This window comes from Corvus moneduloides, chromosome 21, assembly GCF_009650955.1.
Source record: "Corvus moneduloides isolate bCorMon1 chromosome 21, bCorMon1.pri, whole genome shotgun sequence".
NCBI classification, from domain to species: Eukaryota; Metazoa; Chordata; class Aves; order Passeriformes; family Corvidae; genus Corvus; species Corvus moneduloides.
In genome coordinates this window covers 9,623,328-9,635,905 of record NC_045496.1, presented here as the reverse complement: position 1 = coordinate 9,635,905, position 12,578 = coordinate 9,623,328, and the positions used below count along the sequence as shown (strand labels likewise).

The following is a 12,578-nucleotide window of genomic DNA, read 5'->3' as shown; positions in this document are numbered from 1 at the left end:
CTCTCGCTGTGGTTTCTGGCTGCTGCTGCTGCTGTCCAGGCATGGGGCCAACCCTGCCTGGCTCAGGAGCCCTCTGCCATCTCTGCTGCCTCGGGTTTCTCTGGGGCTCTGCTGCTTTGTGTGGGATAATCAGGCCTCGAGTACGCGACTGTTTCTAGGGCTAAAGACATGATTTAATAAAAAGAGACGTTTCTGGGAAAGCAGGTTTTTTCTTGTGTGGTTTTTTTGTTGTTGTTGTTCTCTGGCTGAATTTATAAACCCAGGAAATGGCACTTGGCAGATGCTGTGTGAGGGAAATGATGTGTGATGAACCTGTGGTGCAGGTGAGGGACCTATGGGCACCAGGCACCTGTGAATGGCAGCAGCTGAACACACAGGAGCAGAGCTCCAGAGGGCCAAGAGGCCCGGGTGCAGCTAAAAGGGGAGGAAAGCAAAAAATCCTGATAATTTAAACAAGGGATAATCTGAGAGCCACAAATCCAGTCATGGGGATAGGACAGGGATAGCACAGAGGGATTCAGGTTCCAGCAGCATCTGTGGCTTAGTGAGCATGGGGTGCTAAGGGATTTTACAGTGCTTTAGGGATTGTGCCTCTTCCTGGGAGGAAGGCTAATCCCTGAGCCTCCTCCTCGACACAGAAACAGAGCCCTGGAGGAATCCAAGGGAGGTTAAAGGCCTGGTAAGCCCCCTGGGGAAAACAGACCGGCTCCAAAACACAGCACGGCCCCAGGAGGGCAGAAGACAATGAATGGATTCTGATAAACCACTTTCTATCCCACGGGCCTGTTCGACTGAATTGCCAAAGGGAGCAGCCCTGGCTTGAACTCCCAGCTGCAATTTTCCCCTTATCGCCAATGCTGACAGTCACCTGCTTGTTCATCTCCTGATAAATGTGGTAACTGCAGCCCCCCAGCACAAAGAGAAACAGGCTGGACAGCTCTGTCATTTGAGCCATTTTTCTTCAGCCCCGGGATCTCTCAGCCTCCATTTCTCCATCGTCCCCATTAGGGGACATTCTCCCTGTGCCACCACCACAGTGAGGTGGGACGTGCCATATCCACCTCAGCTGTGTGACAGAGGACAGAAATCACTTTTAATCCCTTACCACCCACTGGTGCCTGGAGGGCCTGGTGGTCAGAAAGATGGTCTTGATATTCTTTATCCTTTATCCTGAAACCATTCCATGTGTCCTGGTTTGAAATCAGCACCATGGGGTACAAAGTCAAATTTGCTGGAGAAGCCCAGTTACAGGGGATTATTTTCCCTATTGCTTCTTCCCTCTCCCTTTGTGCTCTGTTACACACAGTGGGTGATGGACACAAACCAGAGTGGGAGCTGTGCAGGCGACCTGAGTTGAAGGAAATCACACAGAGTCCTGCTGGGCCCTGCCCTCTCCCTGTCCCCTGTCCCCTGGCTGTACTTGGGACTGTCCCAGCAGATCCAGCCCCCAGTGCCACATCCCCTTGAAGCTTTGCAGCCACATCAGCCGTGCCCTGGCTCTGTCTGTGCTCTGCGGTGGCACTCTGCCATCACAGCCTCCCCAGTCATCATCACACCTGGGTTTTGTAAGCGAGCGTTCCTTTCCTTCTTGTGCCAAAATCCGAGCGGGATTCCCGGGAGCCTCTTAGCACCAGCAGCCGGGCACTCCGCCGGGGTTCCCCACCGGTGTAAACACAGCGGAGCAGGGGATTAGCTCCAGAGCACTGCTTGCCGGCCAAGTCTCATGCCCAGCTCTTGACACTGTTTCACTGACTCAGCCGAGGACTGGAGCAGTTGACAGAAATGATAGAAGGCTCTCAAATCCTGACTGGCAGGGGAGGGGATGAATAATGCTGGATTTATTGTTTTGTTCTAAAGGCGGGCGGGCATGCAGTGAAACTAGCAGATGTCAGGTTCAATGCCCACAAAGGGAGGCGTTTTCTTTGCGCCAGGTGCAGCAAAACTGTGTGGGATTCATTATTTCAGGATTTACGGGCTTTACACAGGCTCAAAAGCCAACCAGACAAGACCGCGAAAGAGAAATCCATTGAGATCTCGGAGTACAAAGGCACATTGTTGGTTCTGGACGTGCCTGAGCCATGAGTCACCAGAGGCGGGGAAATGTCTCTGCCCGCTTGCCCCGCTCTTTATCCTCAACCCCGGGCATCCGCTGTGGCCCGGCGAGGGCTGGAGGGGGATGGTGCGTGATGGACCTGTTCTTGAGGCAGTACGGCAGGTCATGTGTGAACCTCACATCACCCCGGAGTTATTTAAGGTGAAAGGCAAGGCGCTACCTCCTCCCCAGAGCGCCGGTTCGCAGCAGCGCAGCTCCGCGGGGCACACAGCGCAGCTGGGCACGGGCAGCTTCGGCAATAAAAGCTGTTTCAGTGGTATAATTTCCAGGTCTCGTTTAAAGAGGGTGCAACTGCTCTATTGTGGCTCGGGAGTGCAAAGGTAGGAGCCTTATCAGCAGGGCACGGAGCAGCTCCCGTAAACGCACCTGTGCTTTCGGCAGCGGGGGCAGCCGCCCGTGCCGGGTGCGGCACCGGCACCGCTCCGAGTCCTGCCCAAAGGTTATTTTATATCACGGCGTGCCGGGTCCCCCGCCTCTCCCAGGCGAGGATTTGGGAGGTGTGGGAAGCGCTGCGCTGCCGAGCGACGGTTTCCTGATTGCACACACTTCCCAAAGGCACCTGCGGGCGGCTGATAACAGGCGCTGACTGGAAATAACGCCGCGGCGGCACTTTTGTGTCCAACAAGTGGCTGTCAATGAATCACTGAATCACAGAATAGCTGGGGTTGGAAGGAACCCCTGGAGATCATCCAGCGCAGCCCCCTGCCAAGACAGGGTCACCCGGAGCAGGTGACACAGGAACGCATCCAGGTGGGCTTGGGATGTGTCCAGAGAGGGAGATTCCACGACCTCTCTGGGCAGCAAAGATCAAAGTGGGGAAAATATTTTCCCGCTCTGCTGCAATGTGCCATGGAAAGCTCCACTCGTGTCCATCAGAGCTCTCCCTAAAGCACTCCTCTGCCGGCCTGGGTAGCACAGACACTGCTCCAGAGCCCAGGGCTGGTTCCTTGCCCGCCAGGGCTGCTCCTGCCCAGGCACCTGCTCCGCCTGCGACTGTGGCCAGGATCCCACGGGTGACCCCGAAAGGCGTTTTTTGCCCTCGACTGGCACCACGCACACCAGTCCGGGATGGGGGAATGGGCAAATATGGGTGTTTTGTGTGTTTTGAGATTCTGGGTCTGTCACCATGGCTCGTGTCCCGGGCCGGAGGTCTCCTGTGTGTGAGGGGAAGGCCGTGCGGGCGGCGGGGCCCGGCCGGTCCCCGACCCGGGGATGCGGCACCACCTCAGCTCACATCACGCTGCCCGAGACCTGCCGCTGCCCAGCGGCCCCGGAGCCCTTCCCCCGGGCCGCGGGGGCGGAGCGCTGACCCGGGCCCGGAGCCGGCCGGCAGCGGAGCGGCCCCGGCGCAGCCCCGGCCCCGCCCCGGCCCCGCGGGGGCGGCCCTGCCCGGCCCGTGGGCGGTGCCTCGGGGCCGCCCCGGTGCGGCGGGGCCCGGCCCGCAGAGCCCCAGCGCCGCCGCCATGAGCAGCGCGGAGCCGCCGCTCGGCGCCGGGCCGCGGGCAGCGCCCGCCTGGCAGCGGGAGATCCTGGAGCGCAAGCGGGCCAAGCTGGCCGGGGCGGGCGGCGAGCCCGAGCCCCCGGCCGGGGAGCGGCTGGTGGTGGCGGAGAGCCTGGGCCCGCTCCGCGAGAACCCCTTCATGCGGCTGGAGAGCGAGCGGCGCCGGCTGCGGCAGGGGCGGCCCGGGCCCGGCGGCGCGCCGCGGCCGCTGCAGCAGCTGCTGGAGCTGTACAGCGCCGTGCCCGGCATCCGCACCATCCGCGCCGACAACATCCTCATCATCGAGTCCCGCGCCGACCCCGCCGCCTGCTTCGCCGCGGGGGACGCGCCGCCCGCCCGCCGCCGGGACCCGGCCGGCCCCGACCCGCTGCGGGAGCTGCTGGCCCGGCGCGGCGCCGCGCTCGCCGAGATCCGCGCCGACCAGGTCGTCATCTACGAGACGGCCGAGCCGCCGGAGCCGCCCGAGGCGGCCGAGCCGGGCACCGTCAGCCGCCTCCTGGAGAAGTTCGGGCAGCGGCCGCGGGGCCGCCGTCGCCGCGTTGGGGACGCGCTGACCGGGACCGGCGGGGCCGCGGCTCCGCCGCAGGTGGGACCGGGCGCTGCCCGGGCCGCGCCGCCCGCTCCGCCCGCGGCGCCCGGCTCCCCCCGCCCCCCCGCGCCCCTCCAGAAGGGACCCGGCTTCCCCCGGGCCCCGGCGCCAAAGACGGGACCGGCATCTCCGCCGGCGGTCCCGGCCACCCCTCCGCCGCTCCCGGCTCCCCCCCGGGCTGCCACCCCCCCAGCGGTGCCGGTGGCCCCCCAACCCACAGTCCTGCAGCCGGCTTCCCCGCGGGCTGTCACCCCTCCGACCACGGCCCCCCCACGGGTTGTCACTCCCCCGCCCGCAGTTTCCCCCCGGGCTGTCACCCCCCAGCCCACGGCACCTCCCCGGGCTGTCGCCCCCCAGCCCGCACCAGCTCCGCGGGTTGGCACCCCACAGCCCCTGGCCCCCCACCCCACCCCGGCTTCCCCCCGGGCTGCAGCCCCCCAGGCGGTCCCAGCTGCCCCCAAGGCTGCAGCCCCTCAGGCCAACTGCTATGTCCACAAGATCAGCTCCAACTCCTTCACGGTCACCCCCCGGGGGCAGATCCCCAGCATCCGAGTCTCCGAGCCCGGTGCTGTCCCTGCCGGCCGCCCCGCAACGCCCAAGGGGCCACCAGTGCCATCCACCAGCCCTTCCCATGCCAGAGCCAACGCCAGGAGGCCAAAGCCGGAGGAGGCCGAAGTGGCCGTGTCGCCCCTGCCCAGTGCCAGTCCGGCCCCCAGTGCCACCGGCGCCACTCGTCCGCTTTCCGCCTCAGCCCCCCGGGCTGGGGGCTCCTTTGAAATCCACCCGGCCCCCAAGCCTGACTTGGCTGCCATCCCAGCCCACGACCTGCAGGCACAGGCTCTGGCCAAGCTGCGCCTGAATTCGCGCAATTCCTTCGTCTTCGTGCCCCGCCGGGAGGGCAGCCCAGCTCAGCCTCCAGCCCAGACTGCGAGGCCAGGGCCACCGCCACCGCCCTTGGAGGAGAAGGCACCCAAGGAGCCCCCGAGGGCTTCCGCCCCGGAGCAGGAAGAGCCCATCACTTCCCCACCGGCGCCTCTGGATCCATTGGTACCTGTGACTTACATCGATGATATTGTGGAGCCGGACAGCGGGGAGATTTCTCCCAGGGCTGGCCCGGCTGCGAGGACGGGGAGCTTGGCGGATCAGCCTGGAGGAGCTGGCCCTGACTTGGAGATGGAGTTTTCCTCTGTGCCCCTCTACAGACCACACTCCGCCCCCCAGCAGAGGGGAGGCAGCACCTTCACTGTTGTGCCCAAAAGGAAGCCCGTGGCCCCAGGGCTGCAGGCTCTCGCCGATGCCAGCGGAAGGCCACAGCGGGAGGAAGAGGAGGAGGAGGAGGACAGCAAAGGAAGAGGCAAAGCCGTGGAGAACGCTGATGGGCCCCAAGTGGGGATATCCCATAAAAAGCGCTACCCCACGGTGAACGAGATCGAAGTGATCGGGGGGTACCTGTCCTTGGAGAGGTCCTGCATGAGCAAGACGGGCTCGCGCCGCAAGAAGGTAACCGGGCACCTCTGTGCTCAGCAGCCAGGCCCAGTGCTGCTTTGGGTTTGGTTTTCCATGAGGCACTGGTGGGAATATGGGCAGTGTGTTTGGTCTTTGTGGGAGCCAGTCTGCCCTCAGAGCTGGCTGAAGCAGGGGGTAAAAGGGACTGAGAAGTGAAGCCTTGGGGCTGGTGGAAAACGGGAGAGGGAAGGTGGAACTCCACCACACTGATCCAAAGGACATTTCAGAATGGTGAGGAAGGAGGCAGGGATTAGTGTTTCTCATGGTATCCAGTATTAAGAGAGTTTGCAACACTCTGCAAGCCCAGTGTCTTGTTTGCTTTTACTGTCTCCTGGAACTTAAAAAGGAACCTGAGGACCACAGCTGGGAGATGGGACTTGGCGTATTAAATGGAATTTACCCTCGGGGAGGGGGCACTGGGTGCTGTCCTACAAAGCAGCTGAGGGTGGGATATGCCCTGTGATAACTGCAGGGCCTCTCCCACCCCATCCTCTCTTGGAGATATGATAATGGAAAGTAAAGTATTTCAGGAATTTAGGAAATGAGGGGGAGCTGTGTGGTTTGAACAGCTGTGGGCTTGCCCTCCCGCTCTGCTCGCTGTGTCTGAGGGCTTGGACATGTCGAGCTGCCCGTGCTCACTTGGGCAGCATGGCATTGGCATCTTCCCCGCATTAGTGATCTATTGATAGAGGCTCAAGAATTAGGTCTTGATTAGGCAGAAAGAGATCAGCAAGAACTTAACTCTCCTTGATAGGATTATACCACCTGCCCATTCTGGATGTGCAGCTACAGCTCTGAAGATCCAAGAGATGCTGATTGCTCCAAATGCCTTTGGAGTGAGCGAATGCCAGATTTTCTCACTGCTCGGGGAGTAGCCTAGATCCTGTGAGCCCTAAATTGAGAATTAATCTTTGTAGGGCTTGGTGAAATGTATCTGGACGCGATAAGGGGAGTGGGCGTGAGTTGTTGGGCTCTGAAAGCAGCATGCTGAGGTGGCAGATCCCGACTTTTAGGGCTGTGATGTGACACGTTTTTCCATGGTGGGAGTTGTTGGACATTTCCGTTACTCAAATCCAAGTAGATAACTGAGGGACTGAATGCACACGGGTGCCTGAGGCGCTGAGCATTACAATTTGAGGAAATCCTTTGAGCAGGGTGCATCTCATTTGAAGGGAGGCGGGGAGTGCTGCTTCCCTGGCTTAACTGTCAAATTCCTCCCTAAGCACACGCAGCCTGTGGTAATTTGATGGTGACTAATGCAGGGAGCAGGTCTGGAGCACGGGAGCAGGTCTGGAGCACGAGCACCTTGAGGTCCAGAACAAGCAAATGAGCAGGAGTGTTGATTCTTGCTCAGTGCTCCTGAAGTTTTTCTTTGTTCCCCTACAGGGAAGTGCTTGGTCAGACTGTTCTGCTGCTTAAACACCTGCTGGCTTGCACTCAATGCAGCTGTTTTCGCTCTGTTCAGGTTCAGTTTGGGGTGTTAATTGGATTTACACCAAATCAGGTGTGTGGTATGAATGGTGAAAGTATTAATACAGTGTGTTACACGTGTGGGTGCTCTTAGGATGGAGCAGAGGATGTGGAGGGAATCTTGTGGGATGGCCACACTTGGGTAAGCCCTGCTCCTGATGGAGCTGAGCTGATTTTTCTGAGCAAGGGATGCTGTTGGGGCACAAAGAACAAAGCCCCAGGTAAAACCAATTAAATGGGGCACAGTGAAAAGTGTCCTTAACAGTACAAAAAGGAGGGAGGGAGATGAGCACAAGTCCAATGCCGTGACTCAGTTGTTTTTTGGTTTGTCAAACCCAGAGAAGTTGTGGTGTGTCCAGCCTTGGAGCTGTCTGAAACTTGCCTGTGGAAAGCTTTGCATAACTGACAGGTCAGTCCTGTTTAAGGCAGGAGTTTGGGCTGGAGACCTCCAAAGGACCTTTCCCAGCCTAAAATATCTTACGATATTGGTTAACTACTGTTTTGTCTGGTAGTGGTGGATTTGTGTGACATTGGGCAGGTCATGGAGCTTCTCTGCTCCTGTTCTTATCAGCTTAACAGCATTAACTGCCCTGCTGTGCACAGGAGGTGCTAAATACTGCAAGGTGCACACACAGCTGTTCCTGAGAACTCTATGGGGTCATCCTACATGAGAACTTGTGTAAACATTTGGTTTCTGAGAGGAGAGATATTAAAAGGCAAAGGAGAAACTGCCTGTTACATTTGCAGAACTCAGGAAGCTGAAACAGATAGGGACCCTTTGGAAAATAAGATCCAGCTGAAGGAAAGACACAAGTTTCTGGGTGAAATTAAATGTGGTGTGGGAGAAACACCCATTTTTCTTTCAGTTCTCTTCCTGCTCAGTCAAGCACAGAGTCTGACTTTGTAGCCAGGGTCTAGAAGATGCTGATGGTGGACAAATGGAAAGATTTCTGTTTACTCTTGACCTAGAGGATGTTTGTGGCTTTTACTCTGGGTAATAAGGCTGAGTGTTGATGCCTGAAAAGGAAGTAGCTCGTATTAGGAGCATTCCTTGGTTCCTTCCCAAGAGATCACTCTGTGTCTCCAAGGCAACCAGCCAAAAACAAGAGTTCTGTTTTGTAGCTGTGTCAGGGTTTTCAGAAACTTGATTTTGGCCTGAATTGGGCAGAAACAAGACTGTTCCTGTGAGCTGGGATCTGCAGTAGTTTGTTAAAACCAATCCCCTTTCTCTTCTGGGGTGTGAAAACCTGATGCTGGTTTTAGTGAGCAGCTGCCTGTGTCTTTTGGGGTGAACAAGCCCTTATTGCGCTATACATCTTCCTTTCCAAACCTTGCTTTTAAAAGGTCTTTAATTATGCTCCATACTCAAGAAAGTAGTGTTTAGTAAACTTCAAGGACTTGGAAAAGTGTGATGCCCAGCAGGAATCTGGGAGAGATAAACAGCAGGTCAGCACATGCTGTGGATCAATGGGTGTCTGTGCAGTCAGGGCTAAGAATATATTAGAAAGGAGAGTGTCAGCCCTGGCAGTCGGACCCCCTGTTCTCTGAGATGAAAATGGTGTTTTTCTTCAAATGCAGAAGTTCAGCCTCCCTTTTCCCTCCCCATGTCTGGACTCAGTTTGAGAAATGGTTTTGCAGCTCTGAAGGGATGTGCCAGGAGCTGCTGGGCTCTCAGAGAGGACAGGATACGTTTGCAGGGGTGGAAGGAGACCTACTGACCTTTATTCTAAACTGGGAGTGGGGCAGAGGATGCAGCACACTGTTGGTGACCTCTGCTCCAGCCTCCTCTTTGGACTCTGTTTTTGCAGAGAAGTAAAGGCATTTCAGCCCTATAGCAGTGCCAGGAGGAAGGGAAGGCTTTGCTGCAGGATGTGGATCTTTAGGATCTCAGAGGATAAAATCTCGCTCGGCTGAGCTGAGAAGAGTCAGTGGTGGTTTGGTTACCTGCCAGAATAACGTACAATAAAGTTGTCGGCGAGATAGAAATCTGGGTTTCTGCAGAACATGTGGTTGGCGTGTTGGAGCGAGAGCTAGGGAAGGACAGAGCACTGCAGAGCCAGCCAGGCTCCCCATGAGCTGGCTTTAGGCTTCAGGCTCTCCTGTTGTTGGAGGCTGGACTCTGCCTGTGTGTGCAGAACGTGCCCTGACCGTGCTCCTTCAGTGTGTCACTCCTGCAGTGCATCCCAAGTCACGGCGTGGTCATCCTCTCCAGGGTCCAGTACTTCCTGGGGATCCTGCAGGGAAGGTGAAGTCTGGCCAGGCCACCCAAAGCCCTGTGAATAACAGGACCTGAGAGCCAACAGACATCAGGTTTAATGTTTTGTGCTTGTCACAGCTGGCAGTTTGCCGCGTGCTGGCAGGCAAGTCACAGCCCAGTGTGAGCAGGGATTACAGGAACAAGGCTGGTGGGATCCAAACAGTTGGAGTCTAAAGCTAAATTGTCTTCAGAGATGTTCAGCTGAACTTCCAAAAGTTCCAGCTTCCACGGACTTTACCACGGTCTGTGTCCTAATCTTTTGAGCTGTGCAATGCCTGAATGTGGCTTCCAAATTCCCACTTAAAAGTCTTTTTAAAAAATTATTCTAAATACCCCTCAGTTTTCATCATGGGCAGCAGCTTTGTTGGTCTAACCTGCTGAACTTCTTGCTCTGTAGTTTTCCTTCTGTTCAGTTCTGCTGGAGATGGTCTCCTGTGAGAACCAGGTGTAGGTTTGGGATGTTGGCAGGGATCAACATTTCCAGCTGTTGCCCAGACCTGTTTGGAGCAAGTCTGCACAGTGTGGAGTCTAAATACTGGTGGCTGCCTGAAGTATTTCTTTTGCAATGTATAACACAAGTAAATTAATCTAGTGGTAGAAGAAAAAATCTCAGCAAAAATTCCTTTGATGATGTCATCTCTGTGTTTTGGAGGGGTCAGGGCAGAGATTTGTGTTCTTTAGCTCTTGGAGAACTGTGTGTTCCTGTTCTGTTTTCTGTCTCTGGCTGTGCTCTGCTGGGGCAGATTCATCTGCCACCTTTAAGGAGGGGCCATGGCAGTATCTGACATGGATGTATTGCATTTTTAGGAGATGAGGTCAGCAGTGATAAGTCATATTCAGGAAATAAGTGTCTTGGATGATGAATTGCGTGCCTGCCCTGCGGAGATGATCTCCATTAGCTGTCAGATGGCAGCAGGCTCTTTCACCCAGACAGGGCCATTTCCCTGCCTTTTGCTAGTTCCACTGATTTCTTTTCTGTGATGCTGATGGCTGAAAACTAGAAATCAGAATTTGCTGCAGTTACAGCTTTTAAACCACTTCACAAGCTGCCCCTGAGGCTGTCTGTGGGGCAGTGGCTGGTTTTTTGTTTCCCCACTGCCTGCCAGCACCTTGAAGTGCTGGGACTTGGTTGTATGAAACCCTGGCAGAGCAGAGGAGTCAGATTTATCTCATCTCTGTAGTGGGAAACTTTCTGTGACTGAGGCTCTCCATGGCCTCACTGCTCCCATGCTTCTTCTTGTGCTGCAGTGACAGTCTGAGCTGGTCCCAAAATCCTCTGGTTCTCTTCCCCCCATGTCCTGCCTGCTGCTGTCAGCACTGCAGGGAATGGGACAGAAGGGCTAAAATAGAAACTCTTACGCAAATAAGAGCTGAGCCTGGCTTTGAAGCTGGTTAGGACATGCCCAGGGCTCAGCCTGCCCCAGAGCTTGTGAGGAGATTTGAGGTACTTTGTGCTCTGCACTCTAATCACGAGGATTACAGTTAACGTTTTCTTAATCAGTTTCCTTAATCTGTGGACCAGATTGGAGATGGTTTATCATTTCCCTCCATCTCAGGGATTCAGTTTGTCTTGGGTTTGGGTTTTCCTTCCCACTCTGGTTTTTCCAGTAGGTGGTCATGGTGTTCTGAGAAGAGCAGAGGAAGGACACTGGGGTTGCTGGGGCAGGAGGAGCCCTGCTGGTCTGTGTTGTGTGTGGGGAACAGTAGGGAAAATGAAAGTACTTAGGTTTTGGGTGGAGTGGCAGTAAAGGAAATCTGGGTAAGAGCTGCTGCAGCAGCATCTCCTTCACCTCAGGGGTTGTGCTCACCCCCCTCCCAAATGAAACGTGAATTTAAAGCCTGTTTACAACCAGTGACTGCAGTGGTCTGTGGGGCTGGGAGGATGTCCCTGTTTGCCAGTCTGTGTAGGAAGAGTCACATGAAGTGTCTGTATCACACAGAGCGACTTCACAAACATCCTGGGAAAATCTGGGCTGGAGGAACTTGGTGCTGATGTTTTCCGAGAAGTGCCCTTTGGATGATCTTGGGAACTTGGCAGGATGGAGCTGCTGCTTTGTGGGTATGGCAAGGAATGTAGGAAATATCTCAGACAAAACACTTGTGTGCATAGGGAAGTTGTGTTGCTTGCAGCTGATGAAAATGCAGCTCCGAGGGCACATCCCTGAGGCTCCTGGTGAACCTGCTGCACTTGCTTCTCATCAAGGAAGTTCCTTTTGCATGTTAAAAGAGAGAAAAAGGGCAAGAAAGACATGAACTCAGTCATGTGGGTGATACTGCTCACATCATGGGAGCCTTTTCATCCTGAAGTCTGGAATGAGCTCCTCGACAGGGTGGGAAGTAATTCTGTTCCCAGCCTCTCTCTATTTCCCATGGAATGATGCTCCATGGGTCCCATTCCAGCACCAAACCCAGGTATTTGTTTGAGCTGCTCTGGGCAGTCTGGGTTGCACAGAAATGTTTGTAGGTGGCAGCTCCCAGCGCTGCACCTTGTAGCTACAAATGGGCTGCTCAGAGCTGCCTGTGAAATCCTCTGCTCTTGGGGAGCTCTGTGTGGTTTTTATGAGGACACCAAGTCTTGACACTAATTGTACCTTATTTATCCTGCTCCCTTTGTGTATTCAGATGAGGTTTGTTTTGTACAAGTAGGGAGATTTGTCCAGTTCTTAGGGTCCGAGTTAGTAATTTTTGAATTGCTTGTTAAGCTGTGGAAGGCTCTGGCCCCTCTGCCTGCAGATGTGAGGAGGAATAAAGGGCTTCCAGAGTGAATGGCTGCTCTGTGCCCTGGCACACTGGGGCTCCAGCTGTGCTTGTGTGGACACTGGAATCTCTCCTTGTCCAGCACAGTGAAGGGAAGAGTTAACCAAGCCACTTGCCCCACACACTCTCGGGGCTGTCCCTACCCTGTCACCTCTCATCAGGAATTTGAACCTTCCCCGTGTCTTGCACAAGGAGTTTAATATTTCGAATCTCCATGCATTGCTCCTATCTGCCATGTGCTTCAGCATATTGATTACACAGAGCTGGCTTTGTGGGTTGCCTTGTAAATGGAGACTTTCTTGTTTTGCCTTGTGGCTTGGGAACTGGGATGTGATCCTGGAGGAAACGTCTCCTTTGCCAGCCACACAGGGCTTCCCTGATGTGC

General features: G+C 55.7%; 1 protein-coding gene across 1 annotated transcript in view; it reads left to right on the top strand.

Annotated features, from left to right (window-relative positions):
• Nucleotides 1-3,576: 3,576 nt before the first annotated feature.
• The window catches only part of TPRN (taperin), a 17,757-nt gene continuing 8,755 nt past the window's right edge, over nt 3,577-12,578 (top strand). The window contains exon 1 of the mRNA XM_032130564.1: nt 3,577-5,703. Coding sequence (XP_031986455.1) covers nt 3,577-5,703 — 2,127 coding nt within the window. The remainder of the gene's footprint in view (nt 5,704-12,578) is intronic.